This window comes from Eufriesea mexicana, unplaced genomic scaffold, assembly GCF_001483705.2.
Source record: "Eufriesea mexicana isolate 0111107269 unplaced genomic scaffold, ASM148370v2 scaffold1140, whole genome shotgun sequence".
Lineage (NCBI taxonomy): Eukaryota > Metazoa > Arthropoda > Insecta > Hymenoptera > Apidae > Eufriesea > Eufriesea mexicana.
Window position 1 is genome coordinate 520,374 of NW_016909285.1, and position 26,048 is coordinate 546,421.

Below are 26,048 nucleotides of genomic sequence, written 5' to 3' on the forward strand. Positions count from 1 at the left end.
GTACTTACACGTGCGTCTATCTATTGGGATCTTTTTCGTGTCAGGCTAGCATAGAATCAGTAACACAGATCACTACCATTGGTTCGAGATATCGCCATGAAATCGTCACACGTGAAAGATACGACAATCTACTATTTCTTTTTCTTTTACACGTACTTTTAAATTTCGCGTTGACATTTTTTCCTCTACACAACGATGGCAACGATAACTGTCTTACACCTCGTAACAGTGTGTGCTCTTACAAAATCTACTTTATGAAACTAACTAGCAACTATAACCAATTTTTCTCAAATTAATTTCTGACTATCCTTTAAATCTTTCTGACATAATCAAGACGTTAAATTAAATAGAATTCGTGAATACGTTACAATTACTATATCTACTGTCAAGAGAAATAAGAAAAGAACGAATTGAAATATAATTAATTCGATATATTTAATAAAATAAAATATATTTTCCCGTAGGTACTTTATTAAATTTTTCCTGTCGAGGTGTATCGAGTCAACGAAGAAGTCGATATCATTTGGGCTCTCTGACGTTACAGTAGTCAAACTAATCTATATAGGGTGTTATCAAACAGATAACGTTGCCGGAGCTCCTATCTGGAAGCCATATTTTCGATACAATATATAGGTGATCGATATATCCACGTATAGTTCTCAGTAACTGAGAACACCTATTACGGTTTAGTCGAGCCGAAGATTTCGAAATTCCCGTTGTCGATTTCGATCGTGTGTCGTCTGTGAATCGTTTCTTCTTTCAAACGAAATCAGATTTCACGCGGTCTGGAAGCATGTGAGCGCACCTCGCAACGTTTCGAAGTAACGCGTCCGTGCATCGTTGAATCAAGAATTGTATCTAAACAAGCTTAGAGAATTGTGAAGATCGATAATAATTTAACTTAATGGACAAGCCTGGGCCGAGCTTGGGTTCGTTTAACGATTCGTTTAAAGTGAGTAGTTGGACGTGTCTTACATTCACACGAAAAATATCCTTTCGAATGAACTCGTCGCCCAAGATCAGTCGCTTTCGAGGTTGAACGAGAGTCTAGATCAGAGGGCAAGACTTTCTCGCGACCTTTCGTGTGAATAGGGCAAGCTTTCGATCTGAAGGTACATAGTCGAAGAAAGAGAACTAGACAGAGAGAGAAAGAGAGCGAGAGAAGAGACAGTTACAGAGGAGAAGGCTGGAAAATGGCAAACGGATACGACGATTGCTACGACGCATCCTGGCATCTGTTCCCTCCGGATTACGTCGAGGACGAGTACAGGTAAGGTCTTTACAGGAAAAATCGATTTGTCGTCAGGAGGAACTTGGATCGCTTGCTTTTTGTATGAGGCAAGAATGAAATAGGGACTAATGGGGGTTTCCAGAATATTTGATTGTCACGAATGAAAGGAGAAATTTAAAACGGATTTGTTAAAAGAGATTTGCTGGAATGTAAATTTAAGGAATGAGGATAAACCAAATATCGTCGATTGGATAATTATTACAAGCTTTATCCTCCAATATATAATTTATACTTTACAGTTATTTTATTTTTGTAACAAGTAATATTTCATTATGTGATATAGGTTAAAATTGGCTCAGCCATGTTGGTCCACAATTCAAAGTGATTCTAGTAATCTTAATATCGATCAGGTTAAATCTCAAACTCTAACATGGAACTCCTAAAGTGTATAGAGAAAGCGAACAGAAGCAGAAATGTTGTTTCATGATTCCCCTATTTCCTACGGATTTCAAGTAGCTTACGAAGCTTTCGCAACGAACTTAACAAATCAATGCTTTCCAAGATACCGATTTCTATGTCGAGATAACGTTACAAAGAAATCGTAATTTTCTACTTGCTTTACAAACCTGTAATCTAAAGAGATTAAGCAGCGAAGGAAAAAGCGTGGATCACCTGAAAACAAAAAATATGTCGTTGCTGGCGTATTATCTGACTTCTTGCTGATTTTTGCACGGAATTAATCAGCGGACTTGATTGGACTCGAATTTCTCTGTGGAAAAATCGATGGTGCTGTGTGATATTACACTAGCGTTAGCACCGGTGGTCGATTAGCATATCTGATTAGGCGGATAGCGCCGGAAACCGGAAGCGAACGTTTAAGAGTAGTCACGCATATCGGTTAGGCGAATCCTTCGGTATAGAGTGGTACGCCTTGTTACACGGCCGGACACGCGAGAACCGAAAGGGCCCAAGTACCAACACCTGTTGGTTTCCACCATAAATTTCGGATTAATCGTAACGCGAATAGTCGCTCCCCGGGGTTCTACCTGCGAATCCGCGGCGAACTCGAAACTCGTCGATTGTGAAATACCTGGAGCTTCCTAGGGAATTGGGGTTAGACGTCTGTTTGCTTCTTGCGAGATGCGTTATGATAAATATCAAAACAGTATCGTCTGTTGCAAATATAATGCAGAATACAGCTGTATAACTACAGTAACATAGTGGTCTAGAGTATTAGAGAGTACTTGGAAAGTGAGTCCTGGTAAATTGAGTATTTCATAGTGAATTCTAGTAACTTATGGAATATCTTCATATTGCAACAAGTTAAAGAACGTCCCATACATTTCACAGAGAATTCTGAAAATCAGAGAATATTTTACTCCTCTGAAAGGGTAGTCAAGGTTATAAATAGTAAGTTATAGGATAGTTTGGCGTTCCAGTAACTTATTATAGGGAATATAAATTATTATAGGGACTCCTAGTAACTTGAAAAAGCCTCAACGTGGAATTCCTTCCTATTATTATTTTTTAATTATTTTTAGGACCTTGATAACTAATTGCGAGTACTCTACGTGTAATGGAACCTGTATTATCTTGAATAATAGATATACATCATTATTTAGATAAGGGAATTTTCGATTGACGAAACACTTGCTTTCATAACGATTACTGCTATATAAATACTCTTCAACGATTACTCAACGCGTATAATACACAGAAAAGCGAAAAGAACATTTCATCTGCTTCCATTACCACGAATCTTTAATACCCTTATCCAACAGGGATCAACTTTGCGGTGAAACTGAGATTAAAGATTTCTAAGCATCGTTCTATTCGAGGCCAATTAAGAATCGCTTGCATCTCTCAATTAAGATCCACGAGATCGTTCGATGAGATTTTACCTTCGATAAGAACGTGCAGAGTCCTTCGATCTCAACGTTAGATTCAGTCGACACGACCTATTTTCCTCCGATTGCCATCGTTCGATGCAGGTCGATCGATATGTCCACGCGATCCTACTAACAGACTCTGTTTCTCTTTCTTTTTCCTCTTTTTTCTCATTGTCCGTCACGTCTCGTGTGATTAATGATTAGATACATGAGATAACACGGAACGATGCCAGAACATGGCGGACCATTTATTCACGCATTGCTTTTCTCGCTGAAAATTATTTATCGATCCTGATTTATTTAAATCTTTTTCCACATTCAGCAAAATGTTCGGAAAAAGGTGTGAAACGAATATAAAAAGAATGCACAGCATTGAAATATATAAAGCATACATTTCCAATGGCAAATTTAAATTCTTTGATAACAGGAATATTTAAATGTTTCCTTTGATCGAGTTTTAATAAAAATTAGGAAGACCAATATTTAAATAGAAATATTGATTATCACTTTCTGGTAAAATATTGCTACAGATTTAACATCTAGAAATTATTCTTCTTCGAGTCCAATCATTGGATTGGAGAATAATTCTATTAAATATCGTCGTTGTATTTTAATTAACCCAGTTTGCTCACTGTCAAATTGCAATTAACATCGGGGGATGTTGCCCTTTCTTGTAGCAATGACCATTATAATATTTAATTCTTTTAGATGAAATACTCAGCTTCCTATCTCACGGTAAACAATCCTATCAAAGGATAAATAAGAAGTGCCATTTATTATATCAAAAGTGTTATTTGCTGTATTAATTAAGCACTTCGACTCAGCCTTCATACACTCCCTTATCCAAGGTGCTGGAAAAAGAAAAGAACAGCAGATTTTGGAATTTTAGGATTGTTATATTGAGATACATGAAATACTTTGGTGATGTACATAGAGAGTACGAGAGGTGAACCAGAGCACAATATATAAAGAGTGACGTCATGCTGTTGAACTAATTATAAAACAAAAATAAAGATGTCGCTATTAGGACAATTTGTCTAACACAAGGTTTCATAAATGCACTTTACTAGCATTCAGTTTTAACCATCAGTAATAAAATGAATTGCAGATTGTTCGCTGACATCGAGACCATTTTCTAAACCAAGTTCAACAATCACTGTCAATCAGACCACAGACGAAGGTATACCCAATTATACCCAAGTGGAATCTTAAGAACATTCATAGATCAATTATCATCGAATCAATCCTCACACCCAAAGAAACGGATATCTACCGGTTCGACAACCAATCAAGAAACACGTATCATCGACCTCACACCAAACCAGAAAGCTGGCATCCAGGTGAATGGATTCGAAAGCGGATAAAGAAGCCGCAATTTATTCATTATCGTCATTCGGTTATTTAACCAATAGCCATTATAAGTACACCATTAAGCAAATGGCGCCAGGTTCCAAGTCGACAAACCCAATTTCTACATAAGAATTCCAAAAACTCAGATGTACTCATGGCAAAGGAAAAAGAGGTCATCTACTCAAGTACTTTAACAGCTATCAACCATTACAATCACCGTGTCACAAAATGGCACCAGTAGCCAACAGTTATCTCGAGATCTCTCCAAGTTATCGCACAAATTATCTCGCGAAGACTTACTCGGAACCGACATCTACCTTCGTACACGTAAAAATAAATGGGAAGAAAGTCACTTATTTATAGTAACAGGATTCTCGAGTGTACACCGAACTGGTATACAAGAATTACTTTCCACGATCTCACCTTCCGTTCGTGTGCGAGCTGAATGGCCGAAAACTGAATGGAGCCTACCCTTGTCCTGACTCGAATAACTTCTTAAACGTTTCTTAAACGATGGCGGTGGCTGGTCCCTAACGAGCCGTGCACAGTTTGGGTCACGTTTGGCCCCGTGGCGTTCCACCGTGCCGAACACGGGGGTGGAGGCCTTCTCGAAAAAGAAAAAGCCCCGTGAAAGAGGTTTCTACGAAGGCCACCCGTCGAGCCATCTACTACGAGACGTACTACGTTCATTCAACAGTCCAGGATCCGCTGCTCCATTGTGATCGGTTCTTCAATGAACGTAGAACTCCGTTTTCCCGCCGCCATCTTCCCTCTTTCCCCATCGCTTCGATGTTCGCCATCGACGTGAAGAGTCCTCCGGTGCAGGTACAAGCGAGCAGAAAGTGGATTTTCAAGGGTCTTCCATGAGGGTATGCTGTATATGGGAGTTGTTGACAGAGTGTATTCTGGGTATGGATAGGGGTGGTAGGTTCAGGACCTGGAATTCAAAGTATATATATTATTATTATTATTATTCTTATTATTATTATTATTTTAGTCATAAATTGACCGTAGTCCATTTACATAAAATTTCGTATATAAAAGGAAAGCAAACAAATTATACATAATATAACAGCGAAGGGACGTGGTTATAAACGCTTTGTTCAGGAGGAATAGCTTTAATTCTCTGCACTCGAGAGGCACCCTTCAGTCGCTATTTGATAAAATTTTGTAGCTCGATATTAATTAATATATAAAATTTAAAATAATGTAACAGTGTGCGAGGCATCGAAATTAAATAATTCTGCGTGTTAGTTATTATACGATTTCTTACTTACTGCTCAAAAGATATCATCAGCTTTGTAACAGAAAATTTTTCAACTCGTTCCTTTCTTTAGCCAAAAAATGGTCGAGTGCAAAGGGTTAACACCTTGACTGCCACGTTGGTTATGTATAACCGGACATGGTTTCTCCTGTGACACCACGGTCATTGATGAGCTGAGCTCTTGAACTATTTACAATTGTAAGAATTGAAGGAAAATTGACAGTTTGTCGATTGTCAACCGTTACCAAGGCACCATCGATGGTCACCCGTGACTAAAAATTATATAAACGCTCCATTGGGTAAGAACGTTGTCTTATATCATTAATTTATTATTACTTTGCCATTATACGCTTTGAATAATGAAAATACTCCCATGGCGTCCTGAGCGAGACAAGTGTAGCAGTCAAAGGGTTAATCAATAATCATCCGCAATTGTCTTTTGAAAGTTTGTAAAGACCCATAAGAAAAAATCTATACGATTATAAAGAGTGTTTGAGTTAGTAATAATACGATAAATTGGATTAATTAATCCATATATAGATCTGGACATATGTATATGAAAACCTGGTCCAGATCTCGATACACGTTCTGGCACGTAGAAATTAATTTGCGTAAGAAGAGAGGAGCAATCAGTGTGATTATTAATTAAATTAAAGATAAAACTATGGTCAGCCATTCTTCTTCGTGCAGACAATGTTTCCAGGTTGACAGTATTTAATATCCTGGAGTAATCATGATCGAAAATTGATATTGAGTTATTTAGCTCATATGCACAAAACCTGAGAAATTTATGCTGCACTCTGTCGATCATGATTTCGTGATTAAAGCTTTTCGGTGACCATGTAATCGAAGCATATTCCAGTAAGGGGCGAACAAGGGTAATATATAGCAATCTTATAGTACGAATTGAATGAAAATCAGGGGATAAACGTAGAATGAAACCGAGTATATGTATTTAGAGCTCGATGTACATAAGTATATCGTTCGAGTATTCCTAGTGACAATTCGTACGTTGTGAAGTATGAAGATAAATACTTATGGAAGCTGGCTTAAGTGAAGTTCACAGTGAGATTGCCATGACGAGAAGCTTGAAGTATATTATTTATCAGTATTTAACGATTCTTGAATTGATTGTTATTAATATTGGAATTGATAAAGAAGCTAAAACGATTGGTTTTGAATTTTTATTTCTATAGTTACTCTTGACAGTATACAGCTTTTTATTCAGACGGGAACGTGATTATATATGTCTCGTTATTTCCTTCACGAGACTTTAATTACTATTATCTGTACTCAAACACTGTACAGATTCGCTAACAGATAGTGACATTGTAGAAATGTGTATTTTATCGTGGAATGATTTATTGCAGATTTATGACAGCAAAGTTTGCTCTACTGTGTCATTCATTCTGCTACAGAATTCAGGATAATTTTTACCTCGTATTAGGTACATCTAGAACACCATTACTATTATCTTCGCGTACTATACGTTTAGCATACGTCGTTACTATAATCTTCCAGACCTTCTCAATCGCCTTCAGTTTTTAGAATCTACATGACACCCTGTGTATACGATAAACTGAATACTCGACGTAGAACGGCAGAAAACAAGGCTGATGTGTAAAGATTGGACAACGACCATAATATTGCACAACTCTCGAGCTATCGAGTGTACGAGCAACGGTACTCAAAAATTTTTACAATCCCCATGTAATAACAGCCACTCGAGCCACCACTCGAGGGTGACGATAGTCAAGCGGCTCTAGTGGTACTCGAGCATTCGGATTTCGCGTGTATAAACGCAGGTCTGCCGGTCACTGGAGGGCAATTGAACACAGGAAATCGCAAACGGCGTGAGAAACGGAAAGAGATGGGAGATCGAAAATTTTCCAGCGAATTCTTGCGTCGGCACGTAGTAGCAATAAATAAGGACTTGGCAGGAGCCTCAGGTGTTTGGCCGACAGGTACCCATATTGTCATGTTAATGGGGGATGGAAGAAATATCTGGTAAATGGATGAACCTCCATTCAGACTGGCACGTTTCTCGACACCTGAATCTTTCTGTGAAGCAACCGAGTATCAAGTGGCCATTCGAGACGAGTACGCGCAAGTGTGTCCATAAAGTCGACATTGCTGCAGTCCTTCTGCTCTTCAATTTTCGAGTGCCTTTTCCCGATGACTCACGGTTACCTTTCTTTCTTTGACGTTGATTGGAAATTCTGTAGTAAGAAATAGGTTTCCGATCTTTCTCTGGTTATTAATCCTCTTAGTGACTCGAAGATTTGAAGAAATCCAAGTTTTCCTTCATAAATTGGTTAGGTCTGCTATTTTAGGGTGAAACGATATAAAAATTAGGATATTAGTTACAGCTAGATCTGATGACACATTAAATTAACTCGCAAATGTCACAGATTTGACACCAGTTTTATCATAGATGCTCACAGATGTCAAATTAATTTTGATTTCTATTTTCTCATACGCGTTTGTTTATCTCGATGCTTGTGTTCAGAGACTGGGACAGAAGATTCGTGAATTAGGATCGTTTAAATACCTCTAATCGCCTAGACTGATTAACTCGAGCTGAATATTTAACAGCTTGCTTAAAGATGGTCGTTGTAGGCTTTGAGATATAGCAAGCTAGACCAAGTAAACTCAGACGACTCAAAGGCTTCGAGTTAATCCAGTGTTTGAAGAAACCAGCATTGCTTCCAATGGCTAATCCGAGCTGTTTCAATCAGATTTGGTTGACCAGTCAGCTCTTGGTTTAAGATTCGAGGTTTTCTCGAGGCTTTCGAGAGTTGGAAATAGCAAGAATCTTCGGCGGAGGAAGAGAAGAGAAGAGAGACACCTGGCCAGCTGGTAAAGCAATTAGACCTAACATTGGTGGCAATAAAACCCTGTGTACCGCAACAATGTGCAATAAATCGCCTCTGTCATTCGTTGGCGACTGTTTCCCTTAAGAAACTTTCGTTACTGCTGATGGTTTACTACTTTGCTGGTGGCGGTATTCGATGCGGAATAAGAACCGAAGGGAAGCTTGGGTGGAAGCTAAATTGCAGAGTGTAATAATGAGGGAACCTGTTTACACGAGAACCTGGGACAATTTTCTGATAACAGTAAAAAGACAGAAAATATTATACAAGGGATTAGAATTCGTAGAATAAAACTATATAAGACAATCTTCTTTATTATTTAGGAGGACAAATATGCACAGGCAAACTTCAGAACGTCAGCAGAAAGTAGTTCAATAGATGAAAGGATCACAGACTTCGGAAGACACAAGCTTCTCTCAGCTGTATAGCTCATATATAGCTCAGCTGTATACATTCCCTCAAACCCAGGACTTCACGGAATAGAGAAATACATTCAAGAAAATTTTCTTCAATATTTAAAAGAAGAAGAGAAGAAAAGCATCAAGAAGAAGTTCCATACAATAGAAGAATCTGAAACATCCCTTCTCTCAGTTAGTAGTGTAGTTCTCAAACCCAGGAATACAGAAACATACATTCAAGACAATCTTCTTGATCCTTTAAAAAGTAAGAGAAACAAATGAAAGAAGAAAGAAAATTATTAAAAATTAGTTCATCTACTAAAACAATCTCAAACACAGATGGACTCCTATCTCTTCCTTCAGCACCAAGTATTCTCTAAAACTCAGATTCTTTCATAGAAACGAATCAATGAACTTCCCTGGAAGTTCTCTAGTAAAAATACAGAAAACATTATACAGGGGATTAGAATTCGTAAAATAAAAATACATAAGACAATCTTCTTCAGTACTTCAGTATAGGAAAACAGCAGAACATCAGACAGACAGAAAGGATCACAGACACTTCTTCTCTCAATTACATAGCTATATATTCTGTCAAATCCAGGACTTCACAGAATAGAGACATACATACAAGAAAATTTTCTTCAATATTTATAAGAAGAAGAGAAAATCATCAGGAAGAAGTTCCATCCAATAGAAGAATCTCAAACATCTCTTCTCTCAGTTACAAGTACTTCTTAAACCTATGAATACAGACAATCTTCTTTCTCCTTTAGAAAGTAAGAGAAACAAATGAAAGAAGAAAAAAGAAGATTATTAAAAATTAGTTCATCCACTAAGACAATCTCAAACACAGATGAACTCCAATCTCTTCCCTCAGCAACCAAGTATTCTCTGAAACTCAGATTCTTTCATAGAAGCGAATCAATGAACTTCCCTGGAAAGAATAATGATTTGCAAACGGCGAAAGACCAAGGCACGGTAGCACTCGATCATTGAAGGGTCGTAATAATCCCTGCCACGATCACCCCCTGGACGATTTTGAGCGTGGAAAGCGGGATCGCGCGGCGAGGCCGGTAAAACAATGAGACGCAGACAAATTGGGTTGCGTGCTCGAAACAAGTTGGCACAGCTATCGCCAAACAGTCGTGGGATCCTGGCAAATGTTGCTCGATTGCCCGGCAGCTCGAACTTCTCCAGTATTCTTCTCCCTTTTTTTCTCCACCCTGCCCCTTCTTCCTTCGTTTTCTTCCTCGTTCCTCTTCTTCCCAAGCACGTCGACGCTTCGAGCTTCCAGACGCGAGCGTATATACGTTGGAAAAATCACGAGAGCGTCTCGTTGAATCCGATTCTAACCGAGTTAGAACGGCGCAGCCGTGGAAACGGGAACGATTCGTGCATACCCGGCGTCGTCTTCCGGAAAAGAGTTTCACGGAACACGCGAGATCCTCTACTTGACGATCCTTGTGCGTGCATGTTGCAGATTGATCTTTCTTCTTAATATCTCGTGACTTTTACCTGCATCTTCTTTTTTCACCTTCTTTTCTCATTTTTCTTTCTTTCCTGACTTTAGTTTCTCCTTTTGCAGTGTCGTATATACGAATTTCGTAAAACTGCAAGAGGATATGGTTGAATGAGGAATTGTCAAATAATTGTGATTGGGAATTTTCTGATTTAGGTGATATTGTTTAGTCATTTTTGTGATTCTAAGATTGTAGATGGGGAGATATGTTAATTGTATTTGTAGAATAACTTGGGACTCTGTGGATGAGTAGGTTATGTTTATTTTGGAATTGAATTGAGTCGAGATGTGCAATTTGCGAAAATAGGGAACGTTAGATAGGGATGAATAAGTAGAGGAGTTTGTAAAACCACCCTGTCAAAGTAATTTACGATTTTCTGTTCTAGTAACACGAGTGACTCACTCCCTTCTATTCGACAAACGTAAGTACGTGAGTATCGATAATTGTAGTTATAATTGCTTTGGTAGAAACGAGGAACAGAAGGTCAGAAATTACATAGAATTCTCACGTGAATGATAATACTATTAATATTTTTAGTATTATAAATATTATTGATAACGACATCTTTCTTATCTGTAATACTATTTTCTGGTATTAACATTCCGGGTGCTAACAATATTTTTATCCCTACAAACATGAGTTCTACATTAGAAATCAATGAAATACCTACCCCTAGTATTAATAACATCTTTATGTAGTATTTTATTGATAGTTTCCAGTGGGCTGGTTAACTCAGAATAATTAATATATTTTATTAGTTGAGGCACATAGATCTTTACACAATATTCTCTCTCCTGACACGTGGTCGAATACAGACTGACTCACTCACTGTAATATGTTATATTCTATAATGTGGTTTGTACTTATATCTAGGGAGGTTAGAGGTAGACTGACTCACTCGTTATACCATATAACAATAAAACACATGTGTTTATACAAATTGAAGGAAGATTACACGATTATATGTAAATCCAACACCTTAAGCATTGTGCTAGATTTCTGCTTATCTCTAACACTTTATCACCCCTATGACTATTTTCAAATATTAATATTCTGGGTGCAAATAATAATATCACTAAAATTATCTTCTTAGTGCTATTGATAAAACACCTACCCCTAACACCAACAATAATATTTGTACCTCTTTATTATTCCTAGTATAATTTTTTAATATTAATATTCTAAGTTCCAATTATATTTCCCCAATAATATTTCACTAATATTATTTACCAGTCCCAATAACAAAATTTCTTCACCAAAATCTCCATCTATCAAATATCTGGAAAACCTGGAAAACTCTTAAAAGCTCCACGGAAACGAAGCTAGTCTTTAACACTTCATCGTCCCTGTCGCTGTTTTCAAATATTAATATTCTGGGTGCCAATAATAATATCATTAAAATTATCTTCTTAGTGCTACTGATAAAACACCTATCCCTAACATCAGCAATATTATTTTTATTTTTTATCGTTCCTAATACAATTGTTTAATATTAATATTCTAAACTCCAGTTATAATAACTATAATATATAATAGCACTGTAAAATAATATCTTTACCAATTACAGTATTCTAATACTTCACTGATATTATTTACCAGTACTAATAATAAGATTTCTTCACCAAAATCTCCATCTATCAAATATCTGGAAAACCTGGAAAACTCTTAAAAGCTCCACGGAAACGAAGCGATTCGTCGCAAAGATTTTCCAGCGACGATAAATCCAAGGGCGAAAGCTCACGAGAAAAGTCAGGAAGGTTAGAACCGCCCTCTTCCGTACTTTTTGACTTTTTCGCCTGCCAGGGACCCACGCGATGGCACAAAGGCCGGCCTGAATAAACCGGAAACCCGCTCCATCGTCGCCCCTGTCCCTTACCTGTCCTCTTCTCTTGAATCACGCTTTCTCGCCCGTTTCTCCTCTCATGTGTGACATGTCTGTGTTTATGCGGGTCACTTTCTGCGCGATTTCATATTATACAACCTGCAGGCCCATTATATCGACCCTCAGGAGGTCATCTGTGAATCTGGCTCAGCCAATTTGTCCTTCCTTCGAGTACCATTTATTCCTTCTTCGAACATAATTCAATAAACTGGTTTCACCAAGGAGATTTTGGTATTTCAATAGCTTCGACTCTCTGTTCGATTGCATTAAATGGTGGTTGATTTTTATGTGCGTAATAAAAGGGGGTAATTTGTGGTGGGAATGAGCGATAAAGGTATTAAATAGGATGTTTTGAAAATCGGAAAGGAATTGGGGGAATGAGAAGAATTGGACAACTGTGTGCATTTCATGTCGATAAACGAGTAAAATTTAGAATTAAAATTGTTTTATGTATTGATATAAATAGACTATTTGTGAGGAACTTTCGAGGAGGGTTTTGGGACTTCTATAGGAGTTTATTGGTCTCATTACCTGAAGCATTAGGAGTAAATTAGGTCATTATTCTAGGGAATGTATAGAGACTATTTCGAAAGTAATTTGTCTGTAATTTGTAATTTGTAAGATGGATATTATTACGTGTGTTTAGTTGAATAGATTTAACGAGTGAAGTCTAATTATAGTTATTTCGATCTTCTACTATAGCCTTCAGAAACTCATTTCCTCGGTTACTTTGAGTAATGAAATTAGAGTAATCCCTACTTCAATGATTTTATCACTCTAATAAATTCCCTACTTTAAGCTATCTTAAAACCCGTGTACTATCTGAGCCATCTGAGAAAATGATTTAATTCTTGTGAGTAATCCATTAAAACCTCGTAAATAAAAAATCAACGTTAGTGGCCCCAATGAACACAAATATTATTACTCGTATCATTGCCTTTCTATATTACACGTTATATCTAATTATCAATATCTAGTTACGAAAAATAATATTCTCAAAATATATTAAATATGTATTATTCGTGTATAGTTTAAGTCACGATGACTCAAAATATAGATTTAAACAAATCAAAATTAATACCGTCAATAATCACGCATAATAATCTTTCCACGTTTAATGCCCATAATTCGAAATTAATACGGTAGATCATGCACGATTTTTAATACTCATTCTCAAAAATCAAAATTAATCTTCAATATTTACACGCAATAATTTTTCCACTCTCGGTATTCAAAAGTCAGAGATAACATTACCAATACTCATTTGCACCTGTTACTACAAATAACAATCCTTCTACATCTCACTCTATGCTAATATTAATTCAAATCCTCCAAAATTAATACCCCTAATTTTGAAACATAATAATTCTCCTCATTTACCCCCAAAATTAAGAAACAACACTCTCAATATTTACACAATAATTTTTGCGTGTCCATCACCAAAATTAAAAATGAATACATCCAATATCCAAAGAAAATAATTTCCCACACACACCCTCAAGATTAAGAATTAGTTCTTCCAATATTTGTTCACAATAATCTTCCCTGAACACCCAGAAATTAAAATTGATATAAAAAATTACAGGCAATCATTTTTCTGCGTTCATCCTCAAAATTAAAAATGAATACATCCAATATTCAAAGAAAATAGTTTTTCCACACCCACCTCTAAAATTAAAAATTGGTACTCCAATATTTACCCACCATAGTCTTCCTTGAACACTCAGAAATAAAAATTAATATTTATCGTAATATCGATACCTATTGCCATCTACAATTTTTCTACGTGCCACTAGGTGATACCAACACAACCCACCACCGAATATAATAATCTATCCGAGACCGCGACTACGCCCGAGTATACTCCTAACCTAGTTTCGAGTATCGATATACCTCGGCTTCGACATCCAGCAGAAAGAGAATGAAGTATCGAGGAAGTGGCCTAAAATTGACGGGAAAGGAACGTGGGAGGAAAAAATCGGAATGACACAGTAAAAGCACCGCTAATGCCCTTTCACATTAACACTCGACGCAAAGTATGCTCTCGGTGTAAAAAGCCCTGATCGATGGAGCGAGCCGATTGGTCGGCCAGCGACGAGGGTTGAAATCAACCCCCTGGACATTTCTCCAGGCCGATCCTCTAGAAACTGCGTCCCCATTGGCCGACGCGAAGCTCCGCCCCTTCTGGTGGAATCTTACCCCTGCCAGTCGATTCTCGTTCACGAGCGTTCCCTCGAGCGTTTCGCATTTCAATAAATTCCTATTCGAGCTTCTGCTACGCTGCACTCTTGGATCTCGAAAGTAGATTGCCGCGATGCTGTTTCTCGATTAGGTGGTGGAATTTCTAAAGGGGTTGACCGATCTGCTTTCTTGCCTCGAGTACATTTGGCTTGGAAGAATGAAAATTTTTTGAGAGCTCGTAGATAGTTGACAATGGTTTGGTTAGGTTTGGAAGATTTCGAGTGTCCTGGGATAGAGTTGAGGAATTTTTGAATAGTATATTGGGAAATTAGTATAATTTTAGTATAGTTTTAGTATAATTTAGTATGATTAGGAAATTAGTAATATTTAGTATATTAGGAAATTTTATAATATTAATTTTAGTTAATATAGAATTTGAGGTTAGAATTTTAGTAAAATTTTTGGGGGTTTACGATCTCAAGTTTTTGAGGTTAAGTACGTAGTCATACGGACTTATTGCGGTCTTAATAACAGTTTAATATTATTTTTAGAAAGGTTAGTCATCTTTAATGATGACAATTTTGTTTAATATAGGGTTTGGGATTAGAAGTTCCTTGAGACTTTTATGGATTTACGATCTTAATTGAGGTTAGGTACCTTTAAGTCGATTTTTCGTAAGGAGACCTAGGTTGAAGTAGGTATACATAACATTAATGTACATAAGGCATAATTTATTACGACAATGTTGGTATTATGTCGCAGGGGTTGTTCTATTTGCATGTATGATATAGTACCATTGCTACTAACCCTACTTGAGTCAGTTCTTTGACCACAAGAGAACTCTCTAAATTTACCTAGCATTGAAAGCTGGTTTATTCAAAGAACTGTTATGAAATACCCTATAAGTGTGACATATGTACATAATTTAAAGAATTTTCGAATAATTCAATATCCTGTGTTAAAAGAAACATTGGACCTAAAAAATTAATTTATAGAAAACAGTGGAATTCCATTTTAACGATTCTTTAGTACATTTCTGTCCCAATTTTTAATTATATTACTTTGAAAACATACTTCTCATAATAATACGTAAATAATCTAAATCATATTCTAAAACTGGATGCTTTGTAATACTCTTTATTCGGTTTCCCAAGGACTATAACAGAATATTCAACTGAATCCAATGAACCTAATATCCATAACCAAAATTCCAAACATTGTCTGCTCGAAATCAGCCCTCGAAGTTCGAAATCCAGACACAAAACCGCTCCCAACCTCCGAAGACTCGTACCCCCTTTCCACCTAATCCCAATGGACATGGAACAGTTACAATCTCTCTCGTAGATTGATTTCCATCCCATGTCCGCTCGGAAGAACGGTCCGCCACTGGAAACCCAGCGAGCTAATACTCTCCGCGAGACACAGAGGGGTGGACTGTCGCTCGGCCGAGGGGTGAGCTCGGAATCTCCGCCCCTGGCGAAGATCCGCCCTCGGCTTCGAGGGTGCTTGACGAGCGAAACGGCGCGGAGGTAGGGAACACTAGCCGTCAAGTGCTCGTCGAGGACACTCAAAAAGTACAAGGAGAGCCCTTCAGCCTAGCTAGAGAGCAGCCAGGGTAGACTCGCGTTTGTGTTCCGTTCTTCGATTTCGTTCAGACCCTGTCAACCCAACTGGACCTGGACATCGAGTGAATCGCGACGAATTTCTCCGAGTTTCCCCAACTTTCCCGCTATTTCTCTTCGGGGAACCACACGGGGCTCCGATCTTAGCTGTTGGACCTGGTTTATCAGTGACGTATCTTGAGATCGGCTCGCGAGTGTGGCGACTGACGATGAACCGGAAGAGACTGTTCCACGCGACGACGACGATGGTCAGGTGTGCGAGTGAACGTTGAACAGCCGGGTTGAACAGTTCGGAGTGACGTGTTGTTTTTGGGGAAGTGATTGAGGAGACGGAGTAGAGGAAAGAGACGAAAGTGGACGAGTGACAGTAAGGTACGAGAAGCAGAAGGTACGAGGGAGATCTGGGGAAGAGAATATTAGAAAGAGAGAGAGAAAGGGAGTAATTGAGAGAGGGAAGTTGGTGCGAACCACGAGGACATTAACATGTACTGACGCCACTACTAACACCTCCTCGAGACCCTTTCAAAATGGCGGACAAGAATAAGATTCTGCCCTGGTCGCTGCTATCCTATCCGACCAGTATCTTCAATACAAGATTCTGGTACAACCAGCTCGCTTTCAATAATAGGTAAACCAACTATTAGAGAAAGAAGAGAAGTCGAGAGAGAAAAGAGAATGAGCGAATATGAAGCTTTTTTAGCCGACACCAGCCCCGAGTAGAGTTTTCAGGCTTGATCAGACGGTCACGCGGCGTCTTTGCGGAATTTTCCAATTATTTTCGCATGCGTTTCTGTTGGATTCTCGTGGAACCAGTCGTGGATTGAATGTGGGTAAAGATAATCGGGAATGGGGATTTTCTGAGCGTGATTTCGTGGGTTAATTGCGAGTGGGTAGATGAATTCTTGCTGAGTGGGTATTGGGTAATTTAGCTCTTTGAAAAGTGGTAAAATTTTGTAGTTAAGCAGTTAAAATTTTGGTTAAGTCTTTAAAATTTGCTGGAAATTTAGTAACGAAAAGGGAGGAATCGTAAGTGTCGTGATTTTTCGATAACGAGGTTTTAATTTGATTTTAATACTATAAATCGTTTCTGGGAATACTTGACGAAAGTGACTCAGGTGTGGAGGTGAAAGTGAAATTCGAAGGAAGGTATTTAGATAATATTTAGGCCTGTGTTTCTTCGATAATTTAGCAAATTGCCTGAATTTCCTAGAACTTGTTTTTACTTAATAAATAATTTCTCCACGTTTCATTTGCTACGTTAATATCTGGAGAGAATAATAAGAAGATTGTTAAATGTAATGACTGCAAAATGAATTCACTATCATTTCATGCACCTAGTAATTTAATAGGAAAAAGGCAAATAGTACGTGAAATAATTTTCTCAAGAATTCGTTTTAAATATATAACTAAAAAATATTAAGTTAATTTGGAATATCTTTACAAATAACTTCTCTATCAATTTTTCTGACTAATAACTACTAAATTAATAATTTACAATCAGGAAATAGGCATATACGTAATACCAATTTTATTATTCCCTAGAAACTAGGAAACTAATTTACCATAATTTCATAAATAAACTTTCTATCAATTCTTCTGATTAATAATTTCTAAATTAATTTTTCGAGATTGTTATCTTATAAATTGTAATTTTCCAGTTAATAAGTAAATGGATTATCAGATATAATTTTCTCTCGAATTTCTTTCGTAAATAACCAAAAATTACCAAAATAATTTGCTACAATTTTATAAATATATTATCTACCTTCTCTTCTGGCCAGTAGGTTATTACTTAACGAATCACAGTTTAGTAAGAAATATCTCGAATAGCTCTCCTATCAGTTGCTTGAAAAAAGAAATAACGGGGTTCAAAAATGGCTCGAGATAGGTGAGAAAGTCGCTGGGAGCCCCTCGATAATTTTATCGGTAATATTTATTGTCTGGTAATCGAACGGAGATCTTGATGGCCCTCGAATTCTTGCACGTGGCTTCTCTGACATGTATCGAAGCTTATCGAAGCGAGCATTGGCACGATTATCGGTATTATTGATTAAAATCGAGAACTCGTACCATTTCGTCGATTGGTTTTTGCAACCTGGCCAAGAAAGGGAAAGCGAACAAAAGGAAATCGAAGTTCGATAAAATACACGAAACTCGAATATCAGATTTCTCGATCAGATATTGAAATCGCCGGTGATTTCAACGCCGCAGCTTCGAAATTAATTACTCGCTTACTCGCAGGTTTTCGCGCGGAAAGCCGCGTTAATTAGTTTCCGCTTTAACGAGGTTTCCTTGAGAATTTTCACCGCTCGACTGCTTTACTTTTGAACGCGAGTAGAAGACGAAACTTCCACGAACTTTCTTCATTAGCTTCGCGAGTTGCAGCGTTCGCGAAAAGTGCACGGAAGTTTACTTATTTGGAAGAAACAAAGGATTTTCCTTTTCTCTGCCTGGGCTTTAAGTTTTTCATTTTCATCGACTTAAGCGTATAGAAACTTCCATGTCGGATTAGGATTCTGATACGAGTTCGAACGTCCGAAGAAAGAGGGGAATAACTCTTGGAGATTAGTTCTTGCTTCGTGAAAATGATTTAGAAAATGTTCGGATTTTTGAAAAATATTTTTCGCTACACGCAATGATGTTTCAGCAATCGCTTTGCAGCACTGTAGAATTTTTTAGCTGATTTTTGTACTCTTTGTTTAATGTATATAAGTTTTTGATTTAGTATCCTAGTCCTTGAAAGTTATTTATAGTATACGTGGTGTTATGTAATTGGAGATAGGATCTTAATTAAGTAGAACAATCTTCGAACACGTTTTCATTGATTTCCCTGTACATGGAATTCTTATCTTTCTTCTTGGTATTAGGAGTTCATTATTAAGAAACTAATTAAGAAACTAAGTTCAATATCAAGTTCCATGTTTAATATTATCTTCTTTCATTTAATATTTTAATTATTTAAATTTCATTAACTCATCATTTCAGAAACACCCTATATATCAACCCCTAATTTTATTATTGGAGGTTCGGTATTAAGAAAGTAAACATGTGTATCATCAAATATATTCTTATCAAAATGTTCCATTTTCTATTATCTAATATATTAATTATTTAAATTTAATTAAACCTGGAATTTTGGAATAAACAGGTATCCTAATCTCCAGTATGGTACTTTGTAACCAATTTCGTCACTAGAAGTTTAATATTAAAAGACTATGCTCAACTCGGGTTAAATATTCTTATTAATCTGAAATTTTTATCAAATATATCATCCATTGAAATTGCCTCATGAATCTATCATTTCGGAACATCTTGTACCTCAGTCTTCAAGGCCATTACCAGAAGTCTACTAATATCTCTAAATTTATTCTTTCCAACTTCCTCTGCCCTTATCTGATATATTAACTAGATAAGTTTTTGACGAAGTTCATGTTTTTGAAGCACCCGGTACATCTATATCCAAACCTAACCTCCAATTCAATCACTGGAAGTCCAATATTAACAGATTAAGCAACAGCATCATGAAATATTACTTTTATCAACCTCCTTTCTCATCAAATATATCATCTAGTTATGTTTCCTCGTAAATGCCTCATGAATGGGTGTTTTGAAACACCCTGTACCTCTATGCCCAAGACTGTTATAGGAAGTTCATCAATATCTCAAAATTTATTCTTCCTAACTTCCTCTTCCCTTATCTGATACATTAATTAGTTGAGTTTGACGAAATTCATAATTTTGAAGCATCTAGTATATCTATATCCAAACCTAACCTCCAATTCCATCACTAGAAGTCCAATATTAAGAGACTAAGTCACACCATCGTGAAATATTAGCCTTATCAATCTGCTTTCTCATCAAATATATCATCTATTTACGTTTCCTCATGAACGAAGAATTGAAATTTCCTCATGAATTGAAATTATCTCATGAATTCATCGTTTTGAAACACCCTATGCCTCGATGCCTAAAACTATCATCAGAAGTTCATCAATATCTCAAAATATAGCCTTATCAACTCCTTCCTCCTTTATCGAGCGAATTAATTACTTAAGTTCGACGAGGCCCATGATTTTGAATCACCCAGTACCCCAATCCCTAACCCCACCACCAGAAGTTCGATATTAAGAAACAGTGTGGTCACCAGACGTCGATTAGGGAAACTTTCCAGCGACTGGTCTCTCACCCAGGAACGTGCCGCGATAATAGGTCGTTTGGCTTAAACTAGAAGGCCAGAAATTCGCTTCTGTGCCCCGGGACAGGTTGTTTGGCAGCAGAGCTGCAGGTAGCCTGTCTTTTGACGGTACAGGCCGCGTCTAATCGGGACTTAAGCGTCCTGCTGGCTTCTTGACGCCCGTCGCGCCGCAGGAAAACTCCGAAAATTGGATTGATTCCGTTGAAAACCGACCTTTGTGCCCGACTTCTCGACTCGCGGCAGCCTTTAGCTCAGACCGACCCCACGATTCTGGGCCTTAGACCCATTCTACTCTCGCCTTGTTCAATGAATCAATCAAGGAATCGATCTTTCATTATTCCACGAATCTCGCGTTTTCTTTCAATTCCTTTTTCCAGACAGTCTCTTAGGATGGCTCCATTTTGCACGTAGAGCTGAGAAATACACATACAAATAGATAGATGCTTGAGTAGTGTCATTGTAGGCTGAGACGGATCTTGTACATTCATTTGTCTAATGGACTTCCTTTGTTGATTTTGCTGTTGCAGAATTTTGGAGAGCATCAAGATGCCCAGGACAAGCTTCCACATCCATGACATCCTGCAGCTCGACTCCAAGCCATCCCAGGAAGAGACGGAGGTTCAAGGTAAGGAACAGAGTGATCTTGGTAATCCTCTGAAGACTGATCAGCTTGCCTTTTGTGCCAGTCAGTCTTCCTTGATCTTCAGGAATTTAATTTCAGTGACAGAGTAAAATAGACAGAGATGTCGTCACTTGTATGAAGTTAGCCTCTTAGGCATTATTGTAATGACGAATCTGGTTCATCGTGAGATTTCATTAAAGTTATATTGGGTGTTCCAAAATTCACGCAAAAAGTAATTTTGGTTAGAAACACACAGGCCTTTAATTAGAAATTGTAAACATTGCTCAACAATGAAGACTCTATTTTCAGCAACACTCTATTTTTAATAACCCTGAACTGACAGCTGCCACGCTTTCTTTTTCTTTCGTTGGTAATACTTTACGGTACAAATTGTGCGAAATTTAAATCTTGCGTGAATTTTGGTACACCCTAAGAGTTATGCACTTCATGGGAGTTGAATTATAGTTAACACCTTTTGACACTATTTAGATTCACTATCATTCGTCATCTATACTTGCTGCTTACCTATTTTTACTCTTATTCGAGTTCTAGTTATACAGGAGGCCACTGTAGGTCCTAGGAACTTTCATGATTTTATCTCTAGGGTACATATAACGAATGTTATATGTATATGAGAGTTTAGTTAGTTAAAATTGAATTCGCTGCGCAATTTTTCCTCCGTAGATGATTCGTAGCGCAAGAAGTTAAAGACTTGGATTTTGGAAATTCTCGTTGCAGGTAGTACCACGGTGCTACCGACCACGAACGATGTTCCGTCGGCGTACCAACAGTTCTTCGAGCACACGACGGCCATGTTGCAGCCCGCGATATACGCGAACCTGAACAGAGGCACCCTACCACCCCCGCCACCCGGGTTGCTGGGATGGCCGACTGGTCCAACGTTACCAACCACGCTGCCTCAGCCTTTGGAGGAAATGAATGGTGAGTGATAAAGAAAGTTATGGATTGTTTGCGTGGAGATTGAAAGGGATAGCTGAAGAGCTGTTACGTTTATGCAATTCTCGGGGATTTATGTGGTTGCCGATGTAAGTCCTTTAATCTTACGGGAACTCGAGTTGCCCTGTACTTGTATGACGTGCTTATAGATAGAAATGGATATAGATAGAAATTACCAATTAAAAATTATGCAAATTTCTAAACAATTTTTATTATTATTATTTGTGTGTAGGTTCATAGCATAGAGCAAAATTTGTAAAATTCGTAATTTACGAAGTTTGTGAAATTTATAAAATTAGCAATTAATAGTTTATGAAAATTATTCACGTGTCGCTTCAAACTTATGTGAATGGAAATTAGATCAGTAATAAAAATTTGAAAATTCTTTTATAATAAATTTTTGGCAGGAAGGAAATTTATTCTCCGACGGAAGAAGATAGATTTATTATTAAAAATGGATTTATTTTTAATAAATCGTAGTAATTACGTATTTCAGTAATATTCTACTGTTATTAAAAATTGGCAATAATATTCGAATACGTAGGAGAGCTAGCGCGTAGTTCAAAGAGAGGGGGCCACGCCGAAACCCTTATTTATTTAACACCCTACAATTGGCCCGCGTCGACTAAGCAGGATCTAATGGTCCTATAAAAGGTCCTTGCGGGTCCTGTGCACCGATTGGCCCATACAGGGGGACAGATGTCCTTTCGAGGACAGATGCGTGTAGCCTTGTGGGCCCTCGATGAATCGGAATTGTCACGCCCAAAAAATCCGTCTCTAGCCTATCGGCTCTTTTCACCTCTTCTCCTTATCTTCCCTTCGTTCCACTCGTTTTGTATCTTCTTTCGTTCTTTCTTTCGTTCTACGAATGTCCATGCTGCACCGAGAAATCGGGGATCCGACGATTTCACCCCTTTAAACGTGAAAAGGGTGCCCTCGATCGCGGTTGCTCCGTTCAGGTAGGGGACTCGTTCGAATTCTCAACGTCCTTACTACAATTTATGGTATCAGAATCGTTTTCACGAATTTTTGACAATCGAAAAAAATTCTTTCTCAAAAAAAAAGAAAAAAAGAAATTTATTTCATAAAAAGTGCGATAAAATGATGGAAAAAAATCGCACGTGAATTTATAATATATTGTTGGAGAGAAGAGACTTTTCTCTACAATTTGGTGGTAAAATTAATCGCGACAAAAATTTTTTAAGATCCGTAGGGTCATTCGAAGTTGTACAATTTTTGGGAAGATGGTACCTTTAGCTTTTATCCCGTATGTCTAAAAACAAAAATTATTTAAATTAATCAATATAGGGATATAAAAGTAGAGACTTCAGGCTTTAAAATTAGCCTAAATAGATTGCTGTACAATTTTTTTTAACGAAGTTACACCTACTCATAGATTGACAATTTTTTAGTCATTTAGTGATCCTTTGACAGTAAACCTACCAGGCCCCAAAATTAAAAAATTTGGCATTCAGCATTGTCGGTTTAGTCACCTATCTTTGCGATTTTCTTTTAATACGGGTATAATCTATTTTTTAAAATATCATAAAGTTTTTCTTATTTTATTTCTTCGTTTACCGGTCATTTGACCAGTCATTTGACCGGTTATGGTACGTTTACTATTAACTTTTTACGATTTATCAGTAAATTTAGATAATACACTTCTAATCCTCGTCCATACCTATTATAAATCATCTTTAGCAAAAGATTTTTCCAAAAAATCATAATTCTGAGATTTCTGATATGAAGAGAAGATTTTGGTTTTGGAACTAGGTGAAATTTAATTAATCGTTGAATCGTTTCTTCCAAAGACGTTAACGTCGGTATAGCAAGAAGTGTCTAATTGAAATCACGACGCGACTGCGACTACAGCCTAATCTCCCATGAAAATGATACAGTCGGTCCCATGGGGTGCAGTAGGGTATCAAACGGGCTCTATATTGCTTCACACCCTCCCCAAGCAGGCTTACGGGTCGTTCACAAAAGCGTATTGTATGCTCACGAAGCCAGGGACCTCGTCGTTGTACATTAAATTAGCGTGTCTCTAGGCCACCGTGGTATTTGCCACTTTAGCCGAAGACTAATCAAAATATTGTTGGATTAAACGGTGGACAGACCGAGTGTACTGAATCCTGTTCCTCCATTTTCAATGTCTAATCCAAATTTCACCGGGTTTTCAGTGTCCTCTAATTCTTTACACTCGTTCTCCTATTTCCCTTTTATACTAATTTCTTACCACAAATACCTGTCTCTAATATCTATGGTTATAAGGAAAAACGTTGTTACATTTTCCTGAATTTTCCTTAATTTACGTAGTTTCTGAAAATAATTTTCATAAATTAGATTTCTTTTTATTAATTTTCGTTTTTAATAAGGTCGTGTATTTTGCAACCTAATTAAAGGATAAATTAAAATGTTTTGAAATTGTGACACACAGTATTTTCCCTTGCAGTTAGAATCATAGATAGAGTAATATTTAATAATTATATAATTTTACAATACTTGTTTGCTATAATATTATAATATTAATTGCTATCGATGTTCAGCTAGTTTTCTTAATTTATTCGAAGAGGTTTAACTACTATATCATCGGAACGATGAGCAAGCACTCGTTAACGAGACTTCAGAAATCAATACAGACTTGCATCTGCCTGCAATCAGCATTAGAAATCGAAGGGTAGTTAAAATGCAGCTGCGGTACACTTTAGTCATTCTCTTGATGATTTGGATACTTTTCGAAGCGATGTTTATCGCTTTTCGAGGGATTAGAACGATATTAACCTAATCGAGTAGAATAGAAGTGGCCAGCTATCATTAACTCGGCAAATATATGACTTTGCAGACGATCATATTAATTATACAATAACTGCTCTAACGAATTAATTATTTTTATTATAACACTATAATACTGTAATTATTACTATTTATACCTATATATAGTATTTAAATATATATATATAGCTAACTATAGTATTAATAAATATACTAAATAGCCTAATAAATACTTCAAAAGTTTAATTACATAAATTCTCATAAATTCTCAGCCTCAGTCAGCAGTTCTCAAGCTACCTTTCTCACATACTGTCCAATTAAACTGTGACAAAGTCATCTATCACACTCTAAGAACTCCCTATTTGTTGTAACATACCCTATTGTACCTAATTTCCTAATTTGATATAACTTAATTCAGCTCATCCCACTTGGGAATACTCATTGCACCACTAATGATACTTAAGTCATAGACACTTAGAACAGTACTATCAAAACCACATCAAGTCCACAGATACTGCACCCATCAACCACTCAAAGATCCCAGGAGACGCCTAATATCCACCGATCCAAAGATCCCTTTCTCAGAGAAATCATCCTGAACCCCAGGAGTAACATGGACGTCCTCAATATTCCAGTTCTGCAGCAGCCAGACTCAACCAGCCCGACGATCTCGGACCTATCCTTCCCAGCGAAGCAGGAGATCAATCACGAGTGCAAAGAGGAAGAATCAGCTGACTTCGAGGACGAACAGCAGACGAACGAGACCCAGCCACACGAGACGGAGCACAAGAAGAGGAAGAGACGAGTGTTGTTCTCCAAGGCACAGACCTTCGAGCTGGAAAGACGCTTCCGGCAGCAGAGATACCTCAGTGCGCCAGAGAGGGAGCACCTGGCCTCGATCATCCGACTGACGCCTACACAGGTGAAGATCTGGTTCCAGAACCACAGGTACAAGACGAAGAGGGCAGCCACTGAGAGAGTAGAAGCCAGCGGAAGTGGATGTTCGCCTAGGAGGGTCGCTGTTCCTCTGTTGATCAAGGACGGAAAACCGTGTCAGTCGAAGTTGATGGAGCCTACCACGTATCCCAACGCTGGCCAGGTACCCATGCCGTACATGCAGAAGCCTTATTGGTGGTAAAGGGATGGGTCTAGTGGACTGTTCAATTTCATCGTTGTCATCATCATTGTGGACTTGTTATCGGTTCTTGTTGATGCTGGGATGTCTGGACCGAGGGTGCACGAGAGGCTGACAGTGGGAGTGGGGACGAGAGTGGGTCTTTTAGGACTAC

The 26,048-nt window shown here is 37.7% G+C and overlaps 1 protein-coding gene across 1 annotated transcript; it reads left to right on the top strand.

The window, feature by feature from the left end:
* The first annotated feature begins 1,039 nt into the window (after positions 1–1,039).
* Positions 1,040–26,048, top strand: LOC108547695 (homeobox protein Nkx-2.2). Its single transcript, XM_017900318.1, has 4 exons — positions 1,040–1,270; positions 20,936–21,033; positions 21,769–21,972; positions 25,395–26,048. The coding sequence occupies exons 1-4, from the start codon at positions 1,194–1,196 to the stop codon at positions 25,895–25,897; spliced, it is 882 nt and encodes a 293-aa protein (XP_017755807.1). The 5' UTR covers positions 1,040–1,193; the 3' UTR covers positions 25,898–26,048.